We start from the raw sequence: 27,738 nt of genomic DNA on the forward strand, positions 1-27,738 counted from the left end.
CTGATACACTGTGTTGCTGGAATACACTCTGGTTCTCCGTGACCCTGAATTGGATTAAGTGGGTTAGTGTTTAATGTTATGTGTGTTTTTTTTGCTTGCTGCCTCCAAATCAACCACATTTACTACTAAACATTGAATTAAATGTTGATCTGATTACTACAACACATAAACCAGTAAATTAATTTACTTCCATTACCAGCTTTACATATTGCAAGTTTGTGTGTAGCAACAGCCAGACTTTCAAGGTTTAAGTATCTGTGATAGCTTCACTTGCTAGAGTATATTTGATGATTTCTTTGGTAATGGACTTTTGTAGCTGTGACATACTCATCTTGCCTTTTTACAGATAACATCTGAGAAGGACAGCAAATTTTACAATGTAAAATCTTACCAATTTTGTTTAAATTACATTACTAGCAAATGTCAATCAATCTCTTTTACTACTATTTCACTTCTGATCCCAAAGCAGCTATTATAGCTTTGATAAATTAACTGAGAAGAGAACACATTCAACCACATGGTGATAGCCCAATTTGTTTTTTGTTTTCCCAGGTATTCCAGCTGGTGTTTAGAATGCATCAGCTCTTATATTACCATTCAGAACTGTAAGCACTATGCCAAGAATGGCGAGGTGGTCTTAAGAGGCCAATACTCATAAATTATTAACAAAGACATTCATAGCATTTGATGAAAGCAGCAGTGCCTTTTTAACACTGTATCTGAGGTCATTTGCAAGGTTTTCAGATCTCTAGTTCACCATTGTCAGTATCTAGCATTTTCTAAGCATCTTTTCCTTCTGTTTTCATAACTGTTCACTTGTTATGTAAGTCTGATTAATCATTCATTTACAATTTACATTTTGCTCATACCACACCAATTAAGTCAAAAGAAAGTCACACTGCATCTCTGCCAAGTTTATTATTACCATGTATGTTCATATGCGTACTGACACCTGATACAAGCATCTTTCATACTGTACAAGAGCGAGTGAATTTTGTTAGTCAAAGGGAAGACAGAATTCTTTATTATTTTATAGTGTTCCACATGTCCAATGGTGAATAAAACAAAGTCAGTCAGGAGTGTTAGTATTTTGTTTTAAACATTTTAATAGCTAGTTTGGTTATAATGGGCCGGTGCCCACCACCAAGATTTGGCTGCTGCCTTGAGAGCAGTGGATATATTAATAGGCTCTGGCTCTCTGCAACTCAGAATCAACTTAAATCTTGCAACATCATTGGGTCAAATTACACCTGGGTTAGTGTTGAAGTTCAGTAAATGCACCCTAAATGTTTTCTCTTCAGGATGAAACTTTTCATATATATACCCCAGTTGACAAGCAGTAAAAAAATAAATAATAAATAAGAATGCAATGTATTTCAGGTCAGTTTTGACCCACCACTAACATTAACGTATTTTCAGCCTCATTTAGGGTAGTATGTTTGCCTATAGGGGCGGCACGGTGGCGCAGTGGTAGCGCTGCTGCCTCGCAGTTAGGAGACCCGGGTTCGCTTCCCAGGTCCTCCCTGCGTGGAGTTTGCATGTTCTCCCCGTGTCTGCGTGGGTTTCCTCCGGGTGCTCCGATTTCCTCCCACAATCCAAAGACATGCAGGTTAGGTGGATTGGCGATTCTAAATTGGCCCTAGTGTGTGCTGGGTGTGTGGGTGTGTTTGTGTGTGTCCTGTGGTGGGTTGGCACCCTGCCCAGGATTGGTTCCTGCCTTGTTGGCTGGGATTGGCTCCAGCAGACCCCTGTATTCGGATTCAGCGGGTTAGACGATGGATGGATGTTTGCCTATAAAAAAGCATCCTAAATGTAATCTTTCCAGCTCAGAAATGTGAAGACCTTTAGTAAAAACTATAAAAAACAAAAAAAAGTTTCAAAATATCAAATTTTTCTAGTTTGTACGTTTTGAAAACTGCTATTTTCTTCAAGTCACTTTTGACCCACCATATACATTATTAGATTGTACTCTCTGTTTAGGGTAGTTTGTTATATCATAAAAAAACAAAACCAGGTAATTGCTTATAGATAGTCTAGTCTAGTCAGCTCTGCCAGCAACATAACCTCATTATCCTATTAGTCTTACAATTTAATTTATTGAACAATTCAACTATTTAAAATTCTGAATTAGCATAATCCACCCAAATTTGAGGTGTTCATAAAAGAGATGTAATGATTGACTTTATGATTTAGAACAACATAGTTTAAATATTCTCGATTGTAATAAAAATCTGTCAGTTTCACCCTCTGATAAAGGTCTATAAAGGGCTTGATCCCTAGTAAAGGATCAGAAATCAAAAAATATCATACAGTATTAGTAATCACTGACCTTAAAACCGCCTGAAACAATACCTGACATGTTTATGTTTACTATCTGTGATTTTTAACCTCCTGGGAGTGATTGTTAGAGGGCTAGGACCACCAGTAAAGAATCAATTTTCAAAAATGTTATCATATTCAAAACCTCGTAATACCATAAAATGACACTCCACATGCATATGTTACTGATCCCCATTTTTTCGATGTTTTGTGAAAACGAATATTTTTGTCCCCTTGTATCCCATTAGGGGGTGAAACCCTCAGTTCGTTAGATGTGGCATACACAACTTCCAGCTCTTCTGATCATTTTTGCTGTAGCCACGTATTGGTTTACTGTTCATCATAAGAGTGTATTTTCCTGCACAAAATACTGTATGGTTCAAAATTGGCCTAAAGCTAAATGTTTTCTAGGTCTAGGGGCAAAATCTGGGAACTCCATAAAGATTAATGTCTTGCATAACTAGACATCAAGATAAGTTAAACGGTATATCATATATGGGGGTTTACTCACACCAGTGAGTCAGAAAGCAGCAGACAAAATAAAGTGATGAGTAAATGGAAGTAATTCTTATGAAAACAATATCCAGTTCTTTTCACTTTTACATGATTCGTATTTCTTTCTACAATGTTTACTTTATGGCAAAATGTGTTACATTTTGAAAATGTTATACATCAGTCCTTTCTCTTCCAAGGGTGCCCAGTCAAATTTAGGGTCGATTTGGATGGAAGGCCTAAGGCAATCCTGGACATGGCCAACCCAGTGCAGGACACTTTGATGCTCACACCCACACTTGCAGGTAAATTGCACCTTCTCTAATAAATGATTTATATAAAAAAAGAAAGGAAAATAGTACTTTGTTGTAAATACAAGTGTAAAAAAATTGAGACACTTTCATATACTTTTTCACAGTAAGGCAACAAGCTCAATTCATCACAGAACATAAAAATATATTACATGAACAAAGCTCAGGTCATCTCATTTGCGAGACTGAAAAATGTAAATGCCTACAAAATAAAGCCAAGCACAGTGCATCCAAATTTGGATGTTTCAAGGAATTACTGCTTGAAACATCCCATAGTTACCAGAAATAACTGTCAAACTTTATACTGTCCAGTTTATTCATGTCCATGAAAAGATCTTTTTTAAGACCTAATTCTACAAACCTTAGCAAGTGAATACCCTGATCAGGCCCTCAAGTGGTGGTTGAAGACACCTACGTAAGTAGATGTGACTTGGCAGTCTCTAGAAGCTGACACATGAAAAATCTGTAACAGGCTGATCTTTGAAATATATTAATATAAATTTCACATGTTTCTGGTCTTTTCTCCACACTTGTACATTTAATGTTTTCCTGTTGTGTAAAGTAATTTCTAATGTGTGAACAGGGTGGAATGAATATTAATTTCTTTCTGAATATGCAAAAAACAAGTACATACATTGGGAATTTTTAATTCTGTCTTTATGCAAGATTTGAAATTATTCTTAATGACATGCCTAGGCAAATAAGAAATGAGGGCAAGAAAATCTGAATTTTTTTAAACTGCTTCTTTTTATGAGACGGATTTAGACAGCAATTAATTTAAACTAGGCTGTTAGGTCCTTTGGTCACTGAACAGTAGGCAGATAAATAAATATGTCCTAGGTGAAACAACATTGCATCACGTATGAAAATGCTTCCTCTGGAATGATGGACTGTAAAAAAGTATAACAAATGCCACCTGCATATTTTAAAGGAAATTGTTCTAAATAATTGAAAATATAAAAAATGGTGAGTCCTAGCAAGGTAACTGTGTACTATATTAGCAATTGTTAAGTTCCACATCTCAAGATATACAAGTTAGGTTTACTAGCAAAGTGTAAGCAACTAGCAAAGGTTGGTTCCTGATACCAGCAGATAGATAGATAGATAGATAGATAGATAGATAGATAGATAGATAGATAGATAGATAGATAGATAGATAGATAGATAGATAGATACTTTATTAATCCCAAGGGGATTCACATACTCCACACTGAAAAAAAGTATAACATTGATGTTTTTCATTCAACATAAATTTTCTCTTTCAAGCAACTTAAGATTAGTTATTTAGTGTTGCAGCTTGAAATATTTGGTTTCAGATCTCAATCAAAGTAAAAAAAATTGTTTGTACCAAATTAAGTTATGGTGGAGTGAATAAACGTAAAAAATCCTATTTCATTTTACTTAATATTTTAGGTTGTTCATGTGCTGTGTTTGGGGGCCATTTGTATATTCTTTCGGTCGAACTTTCCAGTTTGATGGCTTTCCAACTGCCAAAAAAGAAGAACAACTTAAAAAATTAAAAAAGTGAATTGCACCCAATAACTCTAAATGATTTGCCTCAACTTAAAAATTGTGGGATCAATAAGCTGAAAAGAATTATATTGGCTCAGATTGAAAATATTAAGTGTGAATCATCACATTTTTTTTTCAGTGTACATCAAGCCATCAAACTGGAAAGTTCGACCGAAAGAATATACAAACGGCCCCCAACCACAGCACATGAACAACCTAAAATATTAAGTTAAATGAAATAGGATTTTTACGTTTATTCACTCCACCATAACTTAATTTGGTACAAACAAATTATTTTACTTTGATTGAGATCTGAAACCAAATATTTCAAGCTGCAACACTAAATAACTAATCTTAAGTTGCTTAAAAGAGAAAATTTACGTTGAATGAACAACATCAATGTTATACTTTTTTCAGTGGGATTGCTGCCATGGCAGACATCAAAAGCATTTTGGCCATAGCCTCTTGTAGGCTGCCTCCATAGCTGAGGTCCTGAACACAGTCTGTTCAGACCCCAAGTCCTTAAGCTTTTCAGAAATGCACATGAAGCTCTTCCTGTGGTGACGCTTGAGCTCATTCAGAAATGAGTTATGTGATAGATGTAATCATCATATACCTACACTACTTGTTGGATATACATAGTATACAAAGCTTCTTTTCCACTATGTCCTTAGCTTTCACCTACCAATAATGTCTGTGACAGTGTGGGTTAGCTCCATGCTGCCAGATCCCACCATGGAGCCTCTTCAACACGCCATCACCAATAATGTTACCGAAGAACGAGCCGAGCATTTCCACATAGGCTCAATTTTTCATAGCATCAAAAATCTAGAAAGCTGTCAAGCTCCAGGAAAAGAGACTACTCTTTTGTCTTGAGTAACAGTATGTCAAGATTCAGTAATAACAAGTCATTGTATTCGCTTTTTTCAGTACATTGGACTTTGATTTTCATATGGCATTTCTTAGCAGAAATTCTACATCTTTTTATACCGGTGGTGAAGATATTAAAGTTCCAGATCATTACAGACACTTTATACAGTAGCTACTTACATAGGGTCTACTTAAATTCACCAACCAGACTAACACTCACACATTTACTCTGTGGGAGGCGATCTGAGTATCCTCAGGATACCCAGACAGAAACCCTGGTTTCTGAAGCTGTGAGGCAGAAGTACCATCCACTACTTGACTGGAACAGCTAGTGGGTAGGCTGAATTAAATACATTTTGAATAACTAAATTTGGTTACTTGAATACTCCAAAAGAGTTTCGATAAGCATACTGAATGTATGCTTAGGAATGCAGATATATTAAGAAATGATGAACATCAATTTGGAAAAGAAAAAAAAAACACGTTTCTGATCAATAATGCTGCTTAAGCACTAAAGATAGTTGCTTTAGTTAACTGTTTTAGCTAATATTAACAGGGTATGTATGAAAATAAATGTATAGTAACCATGTGTTTGCATCATTTCATGGCCCTATCTCCAGAGACAAAACAAAGATTATAGAAAGGCTCATTTTCAATTCTTTTAGTGCAGACCTATTAGTAAGGTCAATTTTCAACTGCTTTATTCAGTTTTCAAATGCTTTATGCTTACTCTGTTTAGCCTTGCTACTTAAAGTCTGTATTTATTTCCAAGGTCATGTTTCTCATTTAATCTTCATGCTAGGGACAGAAAGACTATAAGACTATACAGACTATAAGTCAGCTTTAACCTTAAATGTCTCATTTAAGGTTACCTTAACGAACACCCAAAATATCGATATTGACTCAATAGATATTCAAGTCAGGATTAAGACACATCATGTTCAAGTTAAAACAATAACTTCAAATTATAGTTCATTTTATTAACTTTTTGATAACTGACATGGAATGCAATGTGTAATCAAGTAATTATTAAGGCATATTTAATGTTTATTTTTACTACATAAAGGATGCACTGTAAACAAAACTGTATTAAGCCTATTTATTGTGAACAGTGCATATTACATGGAGCCCAACAAACCACACCACTTCAATTTAAATATTCAACTCAACACATAATGAATATCCATCCAACCATCCATTATCCAACCCGCTATATCCTAACTACAGGGTCACGGGGGTCTGCTGGAGCCAATCCCAGCCAACACAGGGTGCAAAGCAGGAAACAAAACCCGGGCAGGATGCCAGCCCACCGCAGATAATGAATATTAAATATGATAATATACAACATCTATATAGATTTTAAGAGATGCATACACCTAATATTGTTATTAGAGATGTGGTTGTAGATTACACTGCCTCGAAAAAGTATTCACCCCTTTGGATGTTTTTGCATTTTATTGTTATACAACATTGAATCACAGTGGATTTAACTTGGCTTTTTTGACACTGTCAAAGTGAAAATAAATCTCTGCACAGTGGTCTAAATTAATTACAAATATAAAGCACAAAGTAATTGATCACATAAGCATTCACTCTTATATGTGACACACCTACATCACTACTGGTGCATCCAATTGTCTGTAGAAGTCACATCATTTGTTAATGAGAGATCACCAGTCTGCGGTCAAGGGGCTTCAATTGATTGTAGTATAAATGCACCTGTATGTGGGGGGGTCATCTTGTGCTGCATCAGTATGGTGGCCTAACCTACACAATGCAAACAAAAGAGTACTCCAAGCAACTCAGTGAAAAGGTAATTGAAAAGCACAAGTCTGAGGATGGAGAGAAGAAGACATCCAAGTCATGAAATATCCACTGGAACCCAGTTAAATCAATCATTAATGAATGGAAAGAGTATGGCACCGCTGTAAACATACCTGGAGCAGGCCATCCACAAAAACTGAGTAAATTGTGTAAGAAGAAGATGAGTGACAGAGGCCACCAAGACACCTTTGATAACTCAGAAGGACTTATAAGCTACAGTAGTTAATTTGGAGAGATTGTGCAGATAACAGCTGTTGGACAGGTGCTTAAATCGCTGCTGCTTTATGGGAGACTGGCAGAGAGAAAGATACTTAAAAAAGCACATGACATCTTGGCTAGAGTTTGCCAGGAAACACATAGGAGATTCTGAAATCGGCTGGGGCAGCGTCTGTGGTCTGTTGAGAACAAAATTGAGACTTTAGACCATCAGACTAAATTCCAGGTTTGAAACACAGCACATTATCGAAAACACACCATCCTCACCATGAAGTATGGTACTGGCATCATCATTCTGTGAGGATGGTTTGTGAGGACAGAAGTTAAAATGAATGAGGCAAAATAGAGGGAATCCTAAAGGAAAACCTGATGCAATCTGCAAAAAATGTATGTCTTGGGAGAAGATTTGTTTTCCATCAAGACAACAACTCCAAGGAATGGTTTAATGCAACACTGTTAATGTCCTGGAGTGGTTGAGTCAGAGTCCAGATCGGAATAGAACTGAGAATTTGTGTGTGGACTTTAAAAAGGTTGTTCACTCATAAAACCCATGCAACCTGACAGAGTTTGAGCAGTTTTGCAAAGAAGAAGGGGAAAAATGGCCAGATGTGCAAAGCTGATAAAGATCTGTGCACACAGACTCAAGCCTGTCATGGCTGACAAAGACTCATCCATTAAATACCAACTTTCTATAGATGAGTGTCAAAAGGCCCAATTAAATCCACTGTGACTCAGTGTTGTATGACAAGAAAATGTGAAAACTTCCAAGGGGCGGTTACTTTTTTATAGGTACTGTACACAGATAATTTCATATTGTAGTAGTTTACTAGTAAAAGGTATTTCTCAGCGTGATAAGTGGTCTGTGGCATTGTGCAGATTTTAAATAAACAATCATATCCTGAGTGTGTGCAGGCTGCCATGGAAATGTGGGTGGATCAGTCAGGTGCCAAATTCTCAACTCACAGTGGGTGGAGGGTCACATCTGTGCCCAATCATGCTACTATAAGAGAAGTTTGCATGGCTGAGGGGGGGCAGAGAGACAGAGAGAGAAAGAGAGTGAGCAATGAGAGACAGAGGTTAAAGGAATGAATGATGGAGATAGCAGGATGTGGAAAAGCCAGGGTGCAGTAGAGTGGAGGCAGGTAGTCAAGTGAAAAGCTGCAAGGAGGAGTGTGAGGCTGAAGAGGGTCACTCTGGCTGAGCATTTTTAGGTAGCTGGAGTGACCCGTTGCTCAAGTGTATTTCTCCATAAGATCACGGAGAGGCAGCAGGAGTTGTAGAAGTGAAGCTCAGTGCGGTGCCCTGCAGGGGGCCTCAGATAGCAGCAGGGACCCAAGCTTGAATGCAGAAGGTCGGCCAGGCCTGCCGGTAGGCTGTCCTCACTGGCTGCTGGATCCGAAGAGGGTAAGCCAGAGAGACAATTGTTTTAGAAAGAGAAACTAAGGCTTCTGCATTTTTAAAGAACAGTTCTCTGTCATGTATTGTAACCTTGTTTTAATGGAAATACTTATTATGTATATACGAATACACCAATAAAGAGATATGCCAGGCTAACACTGTAGATCATTAAAAAAAAAACTCCTAAAAACCCACTTTTTTAAATTGGCTTTTTCATAGCAACATTTTAGTTTAATTGTACTCCCAATAGATTTGTACATGCATAAAATTATTATTCTTCATGGGTTTGCAGTCTTTACTAATCCCTACTTTTTTCTGCCTTCTGTTCTTGTTTTTCAGTGTCAGTGTTCTGTGCCACCACCACCTGATCGAGGCACGCTGCAGCTACCTGTAATGCTGGAATGAAAGCAGATGCCCCGGCTGACCACGAGACCTGCTGCATTGAATCCTCTGGGACAAGGCCTGGAAACAATGAGAAACAACCTAAGTACATTTACTGTGGGTTAGGCAGAATGGCCAGTAGGGCCTGGGTGGTCTTTTGACTGTGGAAGCCCTGCAGACTTTATATTTTTTCTGTTCTTCAGTTTATCTGTAATTTTTTTTCCATCCTCCCTAGCCATCTGTACATATCATTGGACTTACCATTACAGATTTAGAATACATTACTATATGTAAGGACTCTACCATTCTACTAATTAAACTGTATATCTGCTGTATTTTATGTGAGTCTCTATTGATATATACAGTATGTTTTATTTATCCATTATTACTGTTACCTAATTTGTTTTTCTTTTCTTGCAAATATTTCTTTGGTATCTTGTAAAGCAATTTAATGTGCATTCTGTGTATAAAAATGCGCTACAGAATGTTGCTGTTTTTGTTATTGTCACATAGATTACACTAAAATTCTAGATGGAACAAGATCACTCAAATGAAAAGATTCATGGAGTTTTGTCATTTTGAATAAGCATCACATTCAATGCCGAGAAATACAGTAAATTAAATGTACAGAGACCTTTCACAATAGATCATTCCAAAGCAATGTCAGTCAGTCAGTCATTGTCCAACCCACTATATCCTAACACACACACCCACACAGCAAGCACACACTAGGGACAATTTAGGATCACCAATGCACCTAACCTGCATGTCTTTGGACTGTGGGAGGAAACACACGGGGAGAACATGCAAACTCCACGCAGGGAGGACCCGGGAAGCGAACCCAGGTCTCCTGTGAGGCAGCAGCGCTACCACTGCGCCACCGTGCCACCCCAAAGCAATGTACTCAATTTAATTATATAGAACATCTAATTTGCATACACAGCAGTGAAGCTAAAAAAGAAAACTTATAAATATAATGATGGTAATTTGCATCACGTAAGGTTCTGAAAGAGCCTAATATTAAACAGGTGATTACTACAATTCTAACTTGGGATGGCGTAGAAACTGCAAATAAAAACAGAAAGCGGTGATTTAAAAATTCACTTGTAATCCATTACAAACAGTATAAAGACACAATATTTAATGTTTAGTTTAGTCAGCTTCGTTTTTCAATAAATATAAATCCATTCTTGCCATTGAGGGCCTGAAACATGTTCCAAAAAAGTTGTGATAGGGCAATTTAGAACAAACAATGAGTCAAAAAAAAATAAAATAAAATAATGATGTGAGTAGGAGCAGATGATGCTTTAGTATAAAAGCTGCATCTAGAAAAGTCTAGTACTTCAGAAGCGAAGATGGGCTGAGGACCACTAATTATGCCATAAATGTGTGAGAAAATCATTGCAAAGTTTAAAAACAACATTTCTCAACAAGAGATTGGAAAGGATTTGGGTATTTCATTCTGAACAGTGCATAATATAATTAAAAGATTCAAGAAATCTGGAGAAGTTCTGGTACACAAAAGGAAAGGACGTAAGCCTAAGCTGACTGTTTATGACCTCTGATCCTTCAGACGACACTACATCAGGAAGTTATTCAACAAACAATAAATGATATAACCTCATGGGTTCATCAAGTAGCACACACATACAGTACACCCCCGATTATCTGAGGTAATGTGGACTACTGCTATATGTTACACTATCACTTTTAAGCCTCTTTTCAGACCAGAGTGAATTATATGTTCACCGTTTCTTTGCCACAATGACACCTTAGCATCAAAATGTCGGCTAATGAAGTGTATGCTGACTTCATTCCTGTTTGCCTTATCTTCTCTTTCCACCTGACCTTCCAGAAGCCATTCTAGTTCTTTTTCTCCTTTCCTAATCAGGTTCTCCTGATGGCTAAAAATGGACCTTGTATCACCTGTACTTTTTATAACACTTACTAAGGATTGCTTTACCCTCATGGAACAGTTTAAATTATTCTTTTATGAACTTTACTTTTCTACAAATCTGAAAAGCATTCCATGCCTCTTTGATACCCAGTATATCTTTTTACTTTTTCACTATCTTACAGCTGATGAATCCCTATTGAGCTGAAGGTACTTTTATGACCCCTTTTGTTTGGCTGCTGTTGCTTTCAATACAAATTCTTAATAGTGAAAGTCATACATGCACAGAAGACGCTACCCGTCAATGTGGCAAACACTAAATTTCTGTGGACCTTCAAAACTTCTATAGTTTGCATTTTCTTTGCAAGAATCCAGTGAATAGAGCTTTATGAGATATGCTAGGTGGGATATTCTGTTCTTGTCATAACTGCTCTAATATTTTTACTGTTATTCAGCTGTTTCTTACCAATGCCTTTGACTCATTTGGGAAAATTTAGCTTGCTTCCTGCTGACACTGAGATGTGGGAGTTCTGTAGCTATAAAAGTTTCATATAAAACCCCTGGTGATGCATTGTATTTCCATACTTTGACTATTGTAGCCTTTGCAAGCATTTTCAAAATGATCTATTGGGCTTTAGCCCATTCCTCCATTATATTTTATAATATCTTGTAACTGCAGTCACTATTTGGACTGCTCCCATCAGTGCATCTTTTCTGTGTTTCTGGTTTCAGCTGCTTGTAACAGTTATGCTTTCCTCATATCTGAACTGCTGATCTCCAGTTTTTTTTTTGTAAACTCACGTGATTTAGGAAGTGACCATTATACTGATAGCTTATGACACACAGTACACTTCCAGGTCATTTCATAAGAAACACAGAAGTTGCTGCTCCACAAAATGGAAGTTTGAATAAATATTTTAACTTAATTAAATAAATTCCAAATAGAAAAATCATTAGCAAAATGGCAATATTCATGTTTCAAAACTTAATACTGATTGGTTGACTGAAAAGTCAACCAAAGTACAACAGGAAAGCCAAATTAAAATTAAAATAAAATAAAATCATAACAGATTTTGCAAACAGAGCTGGAAGATCATAAATTATTTTTTGCCTTCCTTCTCTTTTGACCTCACTGGCTAACTGCTTAAATTCTATTATTGCAAGCTTCTATTTGGCATTGACGTGGGCACTGCATGAAATAAATTGCTAGTCAGGACTCTGTCATCTCTTGGCAAGCACACATCTCATTCTGTATCATCTTTATGCAATTTACTGCCAATTTTCATTTAATAGATCTGTTTCATTTACTTTGTCCTTCAGCCTTGTTCTGTCACAATTCACAATCCTGTATTTATTACACTTTTATTTTACTCTTGTTAGTTTTGGATATCTTGTTGCTCTCTTGTGTGTTTTCAGATCACAGATTTAACTATTTGCAGATGTGCTTTCCATTCCTTATGTCCTCTGCTCTGAGGTGAAAATGCAGTAATTCTCTTCTGAATAACAAACTTGTTATGAACAACTTACTTTTAAAACAGGATAACTTCCTGAAGTTCAGTATTGGCTGTGCAAATAGTGCTAACTGAAAGGCAACTAAAGGCTTTATTCAGGGCCTTAGTATCTCTTTCTTCTTACATGTGGCACAAACTAAACTCCAAAGCATTACAGTGTGTAAGAGCCATTTGCTAGTTATTTAAAGTTATATTAATTAAATGTCTGCCTATATATTAGTGCATAGTCTATGGGAGGTTCTTATAAACCCCACAAGTTGGTAAATTCTAACTATTTCTTGTCTCTAATACTATAGAGTAGGCTCAGTTAGTGACCTGCCTTGCTATGATGTAAGGCATAGTGGGCACACGGTTTTAAACTGTGCCTTAACGTGCCCAATAGTATGTAATGCAACATGATCTATTGAATCTGCAGTGCCATATGTTTACAGCGTACTGAAGGCGAAGTAAAGCATCTTTAAATATAGAAATGACTGAAGTTTGACAAGAAAATCCAAGTTTACAGAAGAGCCATTTTTTTCACATTTTTTTGCCTTTTATTCTATGTGTGTAACAAACTTTTTCTTTATTATTGTGTGGAATGTTTGCTTTGAATTTCCACAAAATATTTTAAAACAAACTTTTGGACTGAGTAATTTCTTTTGGCATGCATTTGACCCGTGCTTGACCCTGCCTTACTTACCAGAAGCTACATGGAGCTTCAATCTAAACCCTCATCTCTCGAAAGTACACACCTTCTTGTGGTCAATAAAGATCATCAAATTTGAATTGCTAACAGTAGAACTGAGTTCAATAACCTTGTAGTTCAAACAGCCAAATACTTAATTCATAGTACTGTATTAGGATCCACTATTATGTTTCGGTGGCCAAGCCAAGCGGGCTGATTACTTTCAGAATCAAGAAAAATGTCTTGTTTACCTTCACACCACACATCCATACTAAATCTGTCTTTATTTCATATGATCCCAGATAATTAATAATACATTTTTAGATTACTGGCAGAGTGGTGGCTCTGAGGCTAGGGATCTGCACTGGCAATCAGAAGGTTGCCAGTTCGAATCCCGTTAATGCCAAAAAGGTACTCTGCTCTGTTGGGCCCTTGAGCAAGACCTTTAACCTGCAATTGCTGAACGCTCTGAGTAGTGAGAAAAGCACTATATAAATGCAAAGAATTATTATTACTACCACAAATAATTTAACATAACATTACCTCAATAATGTTGCTCTTAGCAATCTTACAGAAGATGATACTCTGCTAAATGCTTCCATTTCTTTGCTGAAGTTACAGGAGCTTTGGACTCTATGAGTACTGGAAAGGCTCCAAGGTAGGATGCCATCCCACCAAGGTAATTTCCACATTTTGGAAGCAATTATCCCTCTTTAATATGATCAATGAAGCTACCTCTTCAGACCATCTAAACTATAGAATTGACAGCCAATATTACTGGTTAAGAATCATACACTATGTCTGAGTTACAGTCCCATCTAACTCACTAATTCAAGCACAAAACAATTAGCTAAAGAATTAGCCCTCCACTTACAGAAAGTCATTATTAAATGAATCCATCCTGATCATTCTGACTTCAAAAACTCATTGTTAGCCTCTGATAAAATGTGCAGAGTTCCACATAGCATTAAGTCATTCCCTCCCCTTTCAAGCCCTGTTTAGAAAGCTTTCATCCACATGAATTACCCTTCCTTATGGCAAGTCCCAGATACAACTGGTTTTGATACGTGTTTTGTAAACTTAGTTATAACCCTTTACCATTAGTGCTCCTTTGATTTACCTGATCACATTGATTACTTATGTGCAATTAAGTTTAGTATTTTCATTTGGGTTTCTTCTTTTAGCATTAAGTATTTGATGTTGATGTCGAGGTATCATTTAATACTGTCTTTTGGTGGTTGTACTGCCTGATAATACATTGTGTGAACGATGGCCCGGATACAGACAGACAGACATCTTTTGTTGCACCCAACACACGTTTATTCACACTATAATATTTACAAGTTCCGTTAGTGCACTTCCCAGTGCCTCCAGCAGCGATCCCCCAAAGTCCAGGCCACACAGTTCAACTGCCTTTCTCCTGTCCGCCTCCAGTCCTCTCTCCAGCTCCGTCTCTCTTCCACCCAACTTCCGCTACTGAATGAAGGGAGGCAGCCCCTTATATAGTAACCCGGATGGGCTCCAGCTGCTTCCCGGCATTCCTCCGCAGACACGCCCCAGTGTGGCGGAAGTGCATGCTGCGCACCCGGAAGCCCTCCGGGTGTCCCCTGTCTTCTTCCCCCCAGCACTTCCTGGTGTGGCGGAAGTGCTGGGCTCCAGTTTTCTACAGGCACCAGGGCGCCGCCTGGTGGTGGCTACAGGTCCCTACAGGGCTGGGCTTCCAAGCCCTTTACCCGTGGCCCCCAACGTAACCAGGGCGGTCGCCCCCTCGCGGTCTGGAGGAGGTACAAGCCCTCCTCCGGTCCTCCTGGGCGTCCCGGATTCCACAATTGATAGATCTTTATTTTGTATGCTTTTTATTAAATTATTTGCCTGACATTTTATCATTGCTGATGTTCCCTGGCGTGCCTGTGTGACAGTGCTGGCTACTTCATGCTCCCTCTTCCTGTTTTTGGAGCCTCTTGAACCCAACACCGTTGATAAAAGAACTGAATGAGCTGGCAGATGAGGACAAATCACACATGGAGCAAGGAGAAGGTGTAAAGTGTGCAGTGCTTTTATTAAACAATAAAAATCAAAACAGAGCCCAAAGTGCAGTTCTCCAACTTCATAAATAATTCATAAAAACAAGGTGTAAAATGTGAAGGTTAAAATTGCCAATAAATACTTCCAATAAAATCAAGGTTAAAAAGACTGATAGGAATCCGTCCATTAACAAAGAGCCTTGGTGTAACCCTTCAAAACCATTGTCTCCTCAGCTTAATCCCAACAGAAGCTAGCAACTGAGGAGACGCCTACTCAACAGGCACAGCCTTCCATCTACGCGGTCAACAAGTCCAGGGGTCCCTGCTGCTTCCCTGGTTCACCACGGGGCTCTCAATCCGGACCCAGGCTCAAGTTCTTTCTGTCCATGGACACAGAAAGGCTCCCTTTCTGAACCTCTGTCACCAGCTTCCGCTGCCTTCCCGGACTTAAACGGCGAGCACCACAACTCCTGATCACTCTAGCTCTCTGTAATGCTCAGCTAACACCACCACCCTGAGTGTCGGCCGCACACACATCTCCTGGGGCTCTCCTCCTCCAGGCTGTCTGCTTCCTCTCACACACACTTGCTCTCTCTCGCTCAATCCTGTCTTCCCTCCAGGTAACCTCTCTTTCATTTCTCCCAGACTAGTGCTTATCCTTAAAAATGGGGACGTGACACAGGTGTGGCGATTAGCAGCTCCCGGTATCAATTACAGGCACTATGGGAATGCCCGCACCTGCATTGCACACGGGAACCACTGCTGCCATGCTACCACGCCTTGCTTAAGCCGAGAGTGTGGCGATTATTTATTTAAAATGGTGCTGAGCAGCCAAGGACCTCACTTTACCACAGCCTGATCTTTCATAATTCCTTCAATTCGTTCTCATTTTCTGCTGCTGCATCCCCTGGCAATATATTTGTGCTGCTGGCTCCACCTCCATTTCTACCTGCAGAGACCCTCTAACCCTGCCTCTCTCCAATACCCAGGGGATCACCACCAGAATTTTCATGTCAAAACACTGTTCTTTACTCTTCACAGTCTTCTTGTGCAATTCAAAAATCCTCACTTTGACAAGAGAAATTAACTCAGACATCATACTGTGTACTGATGATCTTGCAAAATTCACTTTCCACATCTTAATGTATCAACTTTACTTAATGAAATCTGCCAGAAAAATAAAAATGCATTAAACCACTTGGAAAGTGAAAACAAACTTTTACAGGTCACTTGGTCAAATACTTAATTATTAAAAATTTGTACAGCTATACACAGTAATTATGTATGTCAATTATTATTATTTTCCATTTAGTACTTCTTTTAAAAAACCTATGCAAAAATTGTGTGCAGGCCCATCATAAACATTTTTGGGGACAGCAAATTTGATGGGCTATAAAATAGATAACTGTCATTAGTTCAGTTAGAACATTGTGGGAAACTTAGTCTCCATTCAAGAAGCGTTAAAAAGTTCTGTATTTTAATGTTATTTTTAACATTAAAAAAACATAAAAAAGTACAACGATTAGTAGACTCCCTTGGGTTTTGTTTGCTTTTGTCTTTGTGTTCTTTTCTCCTTATTTTCACAGCCAGCGGTGTCATAACAATAATAATCAGAAACCATAGCAATAATAATAATGATCCTCAATCTAGTGTAGCAAGAAGACACCAACATGGCAAAATAAAATTAAATGATCAACTACAACAGCAAACTTTGAATTTATTGCTATAGACTAATTTTATTCAAAGTATAAGCATCTCTCAAATGGGCTTACATTAAAACTTGCATTAAAACTCTACAAATAGCATCCTTTAATTAGTCACTTGATGGTTATACTCTTCACATTCGCTTCTACTCTTGGCAAAAAAAATTCTCTGTAGTAGGAAAAACTGCTGCCGTACACTGATTGGATGGTGATATTGCATTGTTTGTATACATTACGAAGGATACAGTAAACATGAATAAATGTTTAGATATGATCAACATACTTCCAGTTTCATTGATTTATCTGATTATATTAGGACAATCAGTTTAGTTCAAATGCCTAAATATAATTTATATAGTTACAGCTAATGGGGCCTAATAGTAAAATTATAATGGTGCAGTCACCATCAATGTAAGATACCTGGCAGGCTCTCAGGTTGTATAAGGAGCTACCCTTTACATTCCTTGCTTGTACTTCCATTCAAATCTAACTATTTTTTTGCATTTCACATTTCTGTAAAAAGATGCAAGCTATATATTTTCTGTAATGTCACACCTCAAATGCATATTTTTCTAAAAAGAAACTTAGCCATATTATGCTATTTAGGTTAGCCATTTTGCAGCTTGTGGAGAGATATCAGTACATCAGTACATATTGGATCTGAATCATACGCAAAAGACTAATGTAGCTCATGAGTATGCTCATTTTTACCATTGTAACTTTTCTTTAGGATCTCTGCAGGATTGACCTCCCCCACTCCATTGATGGCGCCTATTTAAATGAAAATGAACACCAATACCAAGTGCTAACATGTGGCTTCAGAATGCAAATACTCCATTTTGATTCTCAGATGCTATATTATAATGATAATATCTCTCACATTTTTTAAAGGAAGTATATAATTAAGGCACAGGATAGGTATGTAATTCTTGAGGTTCACATTTAACCTTTTAGTAGTGCTATTTTGTATTATTAAAAAAAAAGTTGCATGAAAATGTGACCCTTTAAAAAGCACTCACCTCATTGCCTCACTCCATACACCAGCCCAGCCATCAACCATGCCTATTATCACTAAAAAACACTGAAAAAGGCATACATATTTCTACCACTCGAGATTGCATCAAAACCTCCACTCCAAGAATGGCAACAATGACACCTTATTGCTCTTGGTAGATAGTCTGCAGCACTTGTATGGCAACACGTTTTTTTTATTAATCCTGTCTATTGAATTATTCATCCTTATTTCCATTTTCAAATCCACTTTTCCAGTTTAGGGCTTCAGGGAGGGAATATGTATCCTGGTAGCACTGGAATCATGGTAGGATACCAGAATTGGTACAAATCTATCATAAGGCCAGTGCACTCAGGCCCAATATAGAATCCCTAATTTCCCTACCATTGTCATTGTGATGTGAAAGAAAAACACACACAAGGTTATTGTAAAAAGTCCATACAGGCAATGCCCAAGGCAAAATTTAAAGCCAGTACTCAGGAACTGTGTGACAACAGCATTAATCACCATACCGAAAACAAAAAAAAAATACTTTAAATAGAAATACTGTTTGCATTTACAGGATGAAACATCCCAACTATGCTAGAACTGTGTGGTGTTTCTCATTTCTTTAAAATCAAAATTAAATATGGTAATTGGCCTCAATGATCTTTACCCAGTTGTGCTTACATCAGTTTTAATAATAATGAACTTTAAGTAACTGGTGATGGCACACAGCATCTTTAGCATTCCTTTCAGTACACTTTAGACTCAATCTAGTGTGCTTTTCATCTTAAATGATCCACAGAGGGTGAGATTGTGCTTACTGTACAGACTGCTTTGTCAGGTTACTTTAAATAGAATAAGACTAAACAATAAACATTGTAGCTTCCCCTGCAGTGCTAGGTAAACAAATCAATGATTAGTATTTCACTGTGATTTGCTTTAGATGGTTATGCAGACATATGAAGTCTTCTCCTGTATTTACATATTTAGTCATACAGTACACTGATAATGTATTTAAACAAATATCAATAAATACATTTTAGCTTGTACTAGGATAAGTATGTTACATAAGCAGACACTATATAAGGATCAAATATAAGTGACAAGATACTGCCCATTATAAATATAAACATCAAAAGATGAACTACAAAGCAAGACAGCACAAGCACAAGATCTTTTATTACCAAGGAACAGGGGTACTTTTGAAATGAAAATTCACAGCTCTTCTCAGGAAGTGTCTTGATTTCGATCAGCTCGCCGAGTTGAAGAAAGTAAGTGTAGATAGTGCTGCCTCTGACCCCATGAGAGAAGTTTATGGAATAGCTAGAAGTTACATGCAATGAAGTGGCAGAGTAAAGATCATTGGAGTCACATGAAATAAGAGCAGTTGAACAGCAGCAGCAGCAGCAGCGATGTTTATACAGCAACCAACTCCAGTAAATCTCTGGGAGTGATAGAGAGACACTGTGTTTCATAAAGTAACAAGCACCATAAAGTGTCAGCCAAATAATGCCAGAAAAAGTAAATCATGGAAAATATAGATCTATTAAAAGATTATTCTGGGATGGTATTAAAAGATATCTCAACATCAGCATTAAATACTCAACACCAAAAGCAGAAAATCAAATGATTATTCAGAAGTTTCCAATCTTTGTTCAATGAATAAAGTACTAAATTGTATTGTACATACATAATCGACATGATAATGATAATGATGACAGCTAGTCCAAAATAGAGAGATGTTCACACAAACTTTAAATTTCATAACAAAAACAAATCAATGGGCTCCATAAAGGGTTCCAGCCTGCAACTGAAACATTCAGGCTGCACAAGCACACACGTAAGCAAAGTATGACTAGAACATTGCAGGGTCAAAGGGCCTGGATAGTGCCTAGTGGTGGCTGGCAAAAATAAAATTTTGTATACAGTATTCCAAAAGGAAATATTTTTCTAGAAAGAGCATATCATGAAAAAATTGCAAAAATGTGATTATGAAGACTTAGTTGAGACTAAGTTGAGTAACAATATGTGAAATTACTGAATCGCGTTTATCCCTTATTTCATTTTTGGACTACAGCGCCATCTGCTGGGCATTTTTAAGCAATTTCTGTCCAGGGTGGGTACCCCAAAATAAAAACCTTATTATTCTGAAAGTAAAGGCACAAGAGTGAATTTTTTACTAGAACCTGCCAGATAACATCTCAAATGTGATAGAATAATGGGTGTTTGTATCAAATCTAAGTGTTTTTTGACTTAGAAACTGCTGTAAAACAAAAAAAAATAGGTAATAAGTTTTTTTTTTCATTTTATTGTTTTGTGAAACAATATATTTCGTTTGCCAGTAATGACAGGTCATTTCTTTCATTTCGAAGGTGTTCTCAAACATGTCACCTGTGCCTGCATAAAGTTTTATGTTAATAGCACAAAGGAATAAACAATTACAGCATTTGGTACCATATGTCCCCTTTTTACCTCCAAAAACTTCTCCAAGCAGGTATTCAGGTTTGTAACTATTTTTTTTACACATAAAATACTGAGCCATGTTAAAAACTCTAAACACCTCACTCAAAGACACCAAAATAATCCTGAGCAAAGCAGCCAGAAGTCAGCTCTGCTGCACAGCGCTTACTTCACATACACTCTGCTGCTCCACAGGGCTTTCCTGGAATACAGCTAAGGGTCCACAAGCCCATATATGGACATCCACACATCATTAAAAAGGTCGGACTCTTTGCTGTCTAATGGTGAAATGCTTCTGAGTGTGTGACATTACGAGTCAGAGTCAAAGATCCGGAACACTAACATGATTCTAGCCAAAGGTAGCATGCTGTTATGGGCGAGTATCTCATGATGGCGCATCATACGACGTTACTTTTGGGCATGTTTTGATCAGGACAGTCTACTGTAAGTACTCATGTGCCATGTTTAGCTTTTTGCTAGTGTTTTGTGAATTAAAATGCGAGCGTGCACAGAAAAATCCCAAGAATGCTTCTAATATTGTTTCTAATTTTTGACCTGTAGCTGACATATGCTAGTTTGGTGGGAGGGTTCATCACAATGGTTTCATTTTCCTGGTCAACACATTTAGAGTGATGTTGAACACATGTGTATACCCTATACAAAATGATTATTATAACTTTTTTCAATGTTTTTTTACTGAAATATCAAACTTGGAATTTCATATCAGATTATAATTAATTTATAAATATTTTAACAACTTGATTACTAGCATTGTGAATTTGAGATCCATAACTTGCAAACAGCGTATTGTTTGTGTCTGTGTGTGATGCTGTTCACCTGTATGATGTAGAAAATTTTGCTAAATGTCTGATTGGCCCATTATTGGGCTGCACTGGGTTTTAAAGAAATGTTACTTATGCTGTGCTGCTTGTAGTAATGGCTGAAAAGAAAGTTTCAGTGCCACGTTTTTATGGAGATTGAAGATCACAAATTTCCTAACATAACAGGCTTCAGTAAGGCACTGAACAACACCAAACAATAGCAAAACATCCACAAAAAAATGTCGTTTATTTGTGTCGCATAATCTATATATCAGATATCCAGTCATATGTTCACAATGCTCCAAACATATGTATTTTTGCTAAAACGTTATTTAATAAACTGTTTCAGATAAATATTCTCATAAATGGCAGTAGAGCATGTAGAAACGAAAATTATCTTTTTAACAGAAGACCGGCCGCTACCATTATTCACTGGTTGTTAAGCCACAATGCCATATTTCTGGTAGTTCAATGGCTGACTGATAAGCTGCATCACTGAATGTACCTTCTACTTGTTGAAGCAAGTTTGATATGCACAAATAAAAGGCATACTTTCCACATGATAATGTTTTCACTTGCTTTTCCAAAAGTTTAATCCCTAACTGTTCGCCCCTCTCAGACCACACTCTGCAATGTTGATATGTGTGATGTGATAGCCGATGATTGAGCTATTACTGGGCAGGTGAATGAGGAGGGGAGACAGGTCTTCAGTTCCAAAGTCACTGTCGATAAAAACATGATTTTTTTTTTCTTGCCCATCACTAGGAACAACATGGGGTAACTTAATGGATTAAAAGCTAATTTTGGGGTGGGGAATTAATTTAATCCACAGACACCAGTGCAAAAGAATTTGCTAAAATATTCTAGCTACAAAAACAAAAAAGAAGGAAGAGGAGACTAACTAAATCATTTATTAGGCTATTTCTTATAAACAACATTTGAATCGCATATTCTTCAGACCACTAGGACAGCATTTTTTCACTTAAGAAATATAGCTAAAGTTAGACCTCTTATATCATTGAAAGATGCGGAGAAATTAGTTCACGCGTTTGTTTTCAGTCGACTAGATTACTGTAACGCACTCCTCTCAGGACTACCCAAAAAAGACATAAATCATTTGCAACGAGTGCAGAATGCAGCTGCTAGAATCCTAACTGGGAAAAGAAAATCCGAACACATTTCTCCAGTTTTGATGTCACTACACTGGTTACCTGTGTCATTCAGGATTGACTTTAAAATACTGCTTATGGTTTATAAAGCCTTAAATAATCTCGCTCCATCTTATATATCGGAATGCCTGACGCGTTATATTCCAAATCGTAACCTTAGATCCTCCTATGAGTGTCTCCTTATAATTCCAAAAGCTAAACTTAAAAGAAGTGATGAGGCGGCCTTCTGCTGTTATGCACCTAAAATCTGGAATAGCCTGCCAATAGGAATTTGCCAGGCAAATACAGTAGAGCACTTTAAAACACTGCTGAAAACACATTACTTTAACATGGCCTTTTATAACTTCACTTTAACTTAATACTGATACTCTGTATGTTCAATTCTTCATAATAACTATTCACAGTGGCTCCAAAATCCATACTGACCCCTACTCTCTCTTCTGTTTCTTTTTCCGGTTTCTTTGTGGTGGCGGCGCCACCACCACCTACTCAAAGCATCATGATGCACCAACATTGATGGACTGAAAGCCAGAAGTCTACGTGACCATCATCATCAGGTCCTTCCATGAAAACCCTAAATACAAAGAGGACTGTTTGACTTATGTTAGGTAGATTGCCCAGAGGGGACTGGGCGGTCTCTTGGTCTGAAACCCCTACAGATTTTATTTTTTTTCTCCAGCCTTTGGAGTTTTTTTGTTTTTTCTGTCCACCCTGGCCATCGGACCTTACTTTTATTCTATGTTAATTAATGTTGACTTATGTTTATCTTTTATTGTGTCTTCTATTTTTCTATTCATTTTGTAAAGCACTTTGAGCTACATTGTTTTGTATGAATATGTGCTATATAAATAAATGTTGATTGATTGATTGATTGAATAAAGCAACAGCTAACACACTCTTGAATCACATTTTACCTGATCCAAGGCACCTGGGCATAGCTGAAAACTCAGCCAAAGACAAGAAACTCCTAAGGCCCATTAAATCTGAGAATTTGTTTCCCACAGTTCTCTTTAGGGTGGCCCAGCAGATCGATGTTTGGTGTTACTGCCTTCACAATAATTAGAATCAGTATTTTGGCTTTATTTTTCTGATAATGGATTAGCTTTGCTGTACCTATAATTAAAATATTATTACTTTGTACATTTTCAGCGTTTCATCCATTTTTAGGCATTTTTCAAGGCTTTCCAAGTATTTTTCAAAGAAGCATTTTGGAGGGTAAATAAGGCTGATTTCATTTCCTGTGACTATTTTGTGGGCTGTATGGTGTTGTAGTGTTGTGAGGTGATAATTGTGCCTCCAGAATGTCTTCTATGACTTTAATTCTGAGCACAATTATGAAACCTCTATGAAGAACTCAGGCAGATGTCGATAAGCACATAACTACAGTGACATGTGATAGTTTCTTTATGATATTATTGCCCTCTTTTTAACGTTAAATGATACTAGGCTAATATCACATTTTCAGTTTAGGGCTGCACAGGGTTAGGTAAAGGTATTATAATCTTTAATTTATGTAGAATTTTTAAATAAGCAGAAATATACAAATCTCACTGATAAAGTGCTTCAAAAATGCTATTTTTACCAGCATTTGGGAGTGTTACCATTCCTTTCAATGGACCATACCTCCCGAAAACTGCTGCTGACAGGAGTTTTCTAAGCTGCTAAAACGCTTTGATGTTAATAGTGTCATTGAAACTCATGGCAAATGACTTTACAAGAGTTTACAAGCATTCTGGTTTAGTGTTAAGACACTATAAAAACATTTAGGTGTAAATGGGTCCTAATATAAAAGAAACTAGTCACGTTTATAATATCTTCTTAATCTTTTAATATTGTTTTGTCAACAACAATCTTTAAACAAGTTAAAGTACACTACAACTGTTTGTATTCTTTTTACAATTGGACCACAGGCTGAGTACAGTAAGTGACTTAACTCCGGGTCACACACTAAAATGGAGCTGGAAATTGATTTGGCAACTTCTCGAGTTATGCCTTGGCCTCTACAACCACTTCTTGACTGCTGCACCGCGTACCACAAGTTTTAATGTATGTTCCAGTGGCAAACCATCAGGGCCTTCTAAGGTTTCAGTGAAGGCCTAATAAACAAACATCCATCCATTATCCAACCCACTATGTCCTAGCTACAGGGTCATGGGGTTCTGCTGGAGCCAATCCCAGCCAACACAGGGCACAAGGCAGGAAACAAACCCCGGGCAGGGCACCAGCCCACTGCAGATAAACAAACGTACATTGTAAAATTAATTAAATTAGAACACAATCTCCTATGACATATTTTTGTTTTATTTCTTAACTAATGTTGGGAAAATCACCAAGATTCACAACTCCACTGCAGGAAAGTGTGTGTTGATTATAACTAAGCAGGAAGAGAGAAACCATCAGAATATTTCTTTTACCAGTCTCTACCAAGACAACTACATGTAGCAGTTTGTGCGATGGCATTTAGTTAAGGGATTACAGGCCTATCATTATCCAGTCATATTCTGGCTATTAATGGGCAGGACTTTTTCACATCGCATTCCTGCTAAAAATATTCCTCAGTGTAACTAGTAACAAATCTGGCATAAACAGTAATGATGGAGTCCTCAGCCATTTCCAGCTGTACACCAGTTACTGTCAGTTTCAAGTTTGGTTTACTGTTTTATTTACATTGCAGATTAATTCAATCTCATTTACTTTGGTATCACATTTTCATTTTAATAGACATTTGATCACAAAAAATAGATCACAGAGCATTTCTTTAGAACTATCAAACATGTCTTTAATTTTCTAAGACTTTGCACATCACTTCAGCTGAATTGAATGTACCAACTCATTATAGCAATGGCGAAAGGAGATGGCTGTTTATTTGACTTGTACGATGTGAGCAACAGAATGTGTGAAATTTATGGATTCTTCTTTTATTTATTGAGTTTAAATAGAAGCAAATAACATTCCATGCAATCAAGTCAAACTTAACAAACCAAAATTCAACCCCCACCCAAGAGAAAGAGAGGAGACCCAACAACCAAGTAAATTTTTAAAAGCAGCAAAGAATATAGAAGCTTATTCTAAAATGTTATTGATTAGATCCTGCCATATTTTTAAAAAAAAGTCTGTGTGTGAGAATTTGATTTTTATTTCCAATTTCAGATAGTATAGGACATCAGTTACCCACCGACTTAAAAGTGGTGGGGTGGGGTTCTTGCTGTTGAGCAAGATAATGCTATGTGCTAGTAGTGAAGCAATGGCAATTAAAATCAAGTTGCCCTTCTCCACTGTAAGTCTATCTGGAAGTACACCAAACACATTTGTTAATGGGTTAGGAGGGATTATGACGCCAAGGCTGTCTCATAAGTATGCAAAGATTTTTGTCCAAAATGTTGTTAATTTGGAGCACTCCCAAAACATGTGGCCTAGTGAGGCTGGAGCTCAATTGCAACATTCAATGAAATTTATGATTTTACTGTAAGCTTACAGTTGAATGCACCAGCACTCCTGTTATTCTAAAAATCTTATTTAGTAGGATGCAAAAATTGTTCTGCATATGGAGATACACTTATTGAGCTGCCAGTGGCTTTTTAGTATAATAATAGCTTACAATATACACACCAGCTGGGTTTTTCTGGGTTACCCACATTAGACCATTCTCCCCTAAATTCTCTGTCTACACATTCCACAGTCCTGGACAGCTTCAAAGATTAAATCAGTACTCATACTACTAAGGACTTTTTCATCTGCATCTTCGGCCTTCCAATTAACCTGATACCCTTCATTTTACAGTTTACCAGTTCACCTCACCAATTATAAGACTCTTGTGGAAACAACTTGCTTTAGTAATAATAACAATAATAATGTATTACATTTGTATAGCACCTTGTCCCATATGCAGAGTAATTATTTAAAACTCACAAAAGAGCATAATCATATTCTAAACCAATGTAACAGAGATCAGTCTATTATTCAACACATTACTGATTCAAAGTTCAAACTGCAGCAAGATTACTTCAACATAATAAATGACCTTGGTAATTATGGCTTAAACCAATATTTTCAATATCTTGCAATGCAATGAGCACTTGATATAATATCCACTTTTGTGGCAAGCAAAGTCATTGATTCTGTCAACAAACACAGTATTTGTAATTCCAAAACTCGTTAAGGTAATTCTGTTTTCAATATTTGCCTAGTGATGATAGCATTAAATGAAAATAATTACAAACATTACCTTTTCTATCTGTAATAACCAATAACACATATTCATGAGTGTAAAAATGTTTAAAATTCTTACCTTGGAACTCACAGATTTTCCTCCTTCTGAAATATGTCTTTCAACATAGTCTGAAGAAAGCAAATCGCTGCACAAAAAAAGAAAATATTTGAAAGGGGTGTTAATTGTTTTACTTTTATCTACACATATACACACAACTTTGGTAAACACATGGTCATTCTGGTATTTGCATAATATTTTATCCTATCCTCCTTAATACCAGGTTTAAGATTATTCCTTCCCAACACAACTGCATCCATTTCATTATCCATAATTTACCTCAATATAGCCCATACCCACTCATTGTTTTTTAATACATTTGTGCTATTTAAAGTTCAAAGCACAAGAGTCTGTAATGGCCAATTTCTGGATTGAGCTGGAAATTCACATCAGACTTGATTCAGTATGAGCTTATTTCACAACCTGTTATGAATTATCAGGTATAATCATCTTACACTTTCAGGACTTGACTATTTAATACCTTTCATAAAAAGAAAATTTGACTCTGCTTTATGTTCAATATGGTACATTGGCATCCATTTTACATTGCTTTACCGGTATTTAGTAGATATTGAAGCACTTAGCCATTACAGTAATAACCAGATATTATGAATGATTGGCCTACTGAAATCCAAAACTCTCATTGGGTGGTGAGCAAAGAAGATATCACTGACATCTGTTGTGTATGACATCTGTATCGTGCCTCATTGCTTACAAAGAATACAGTACATATATATATATATATATAGACATACAGTCATATGAAAATGTTTGGATTTAATTCTTTGGATTTTTGTTTATCAATGGCTGAGCTTTCAAAGTAGCAACTTCCTTTTAATATATGACATACTTTATGGAAACAGTAGTATTTCAGCAGTGATATTAAGTTTATTGAAGTAACA

General features: G+C 37.0%; 1 protein-coding gene across 1 annotated transcript in view; it reads right to left on the reverse strand.

The window, feature by feature from the left end:
• adam22 (ADAM metallopeptidase domain 22) overlaps nt 1–27,738 on the reverse strand; it is a 418,045-nt gene that overhangs the window by 250,694 nt on the left and 139,613 nt on the right. The window contains exon 4 of the mRNA XM_039737656.1: nt 26,858–26,924. Coding sequence (XP_039593590.1) covers nt 26,858–26,924 — 67 coding nt within the window. The remainder of the gene's footprint in view (nt 1–26,857; nt 26,925–27,738) is intronic.

This window comes from Polypterus senegalus, chromosome 15, assembly GCF_016835505.1.
Source record: "Polypterus senegalus isolate Bchr_013 chromosome 15, ASM1683550v1, whole genome shotgun sequence".
In the NCBI taxonomy this organism is placed as follows: Eukaryota; Metazoa; Chordata; class Cladistia; order Polypteriformes; family Polypteridae; genus Polypterus; species Polypterus senegalus.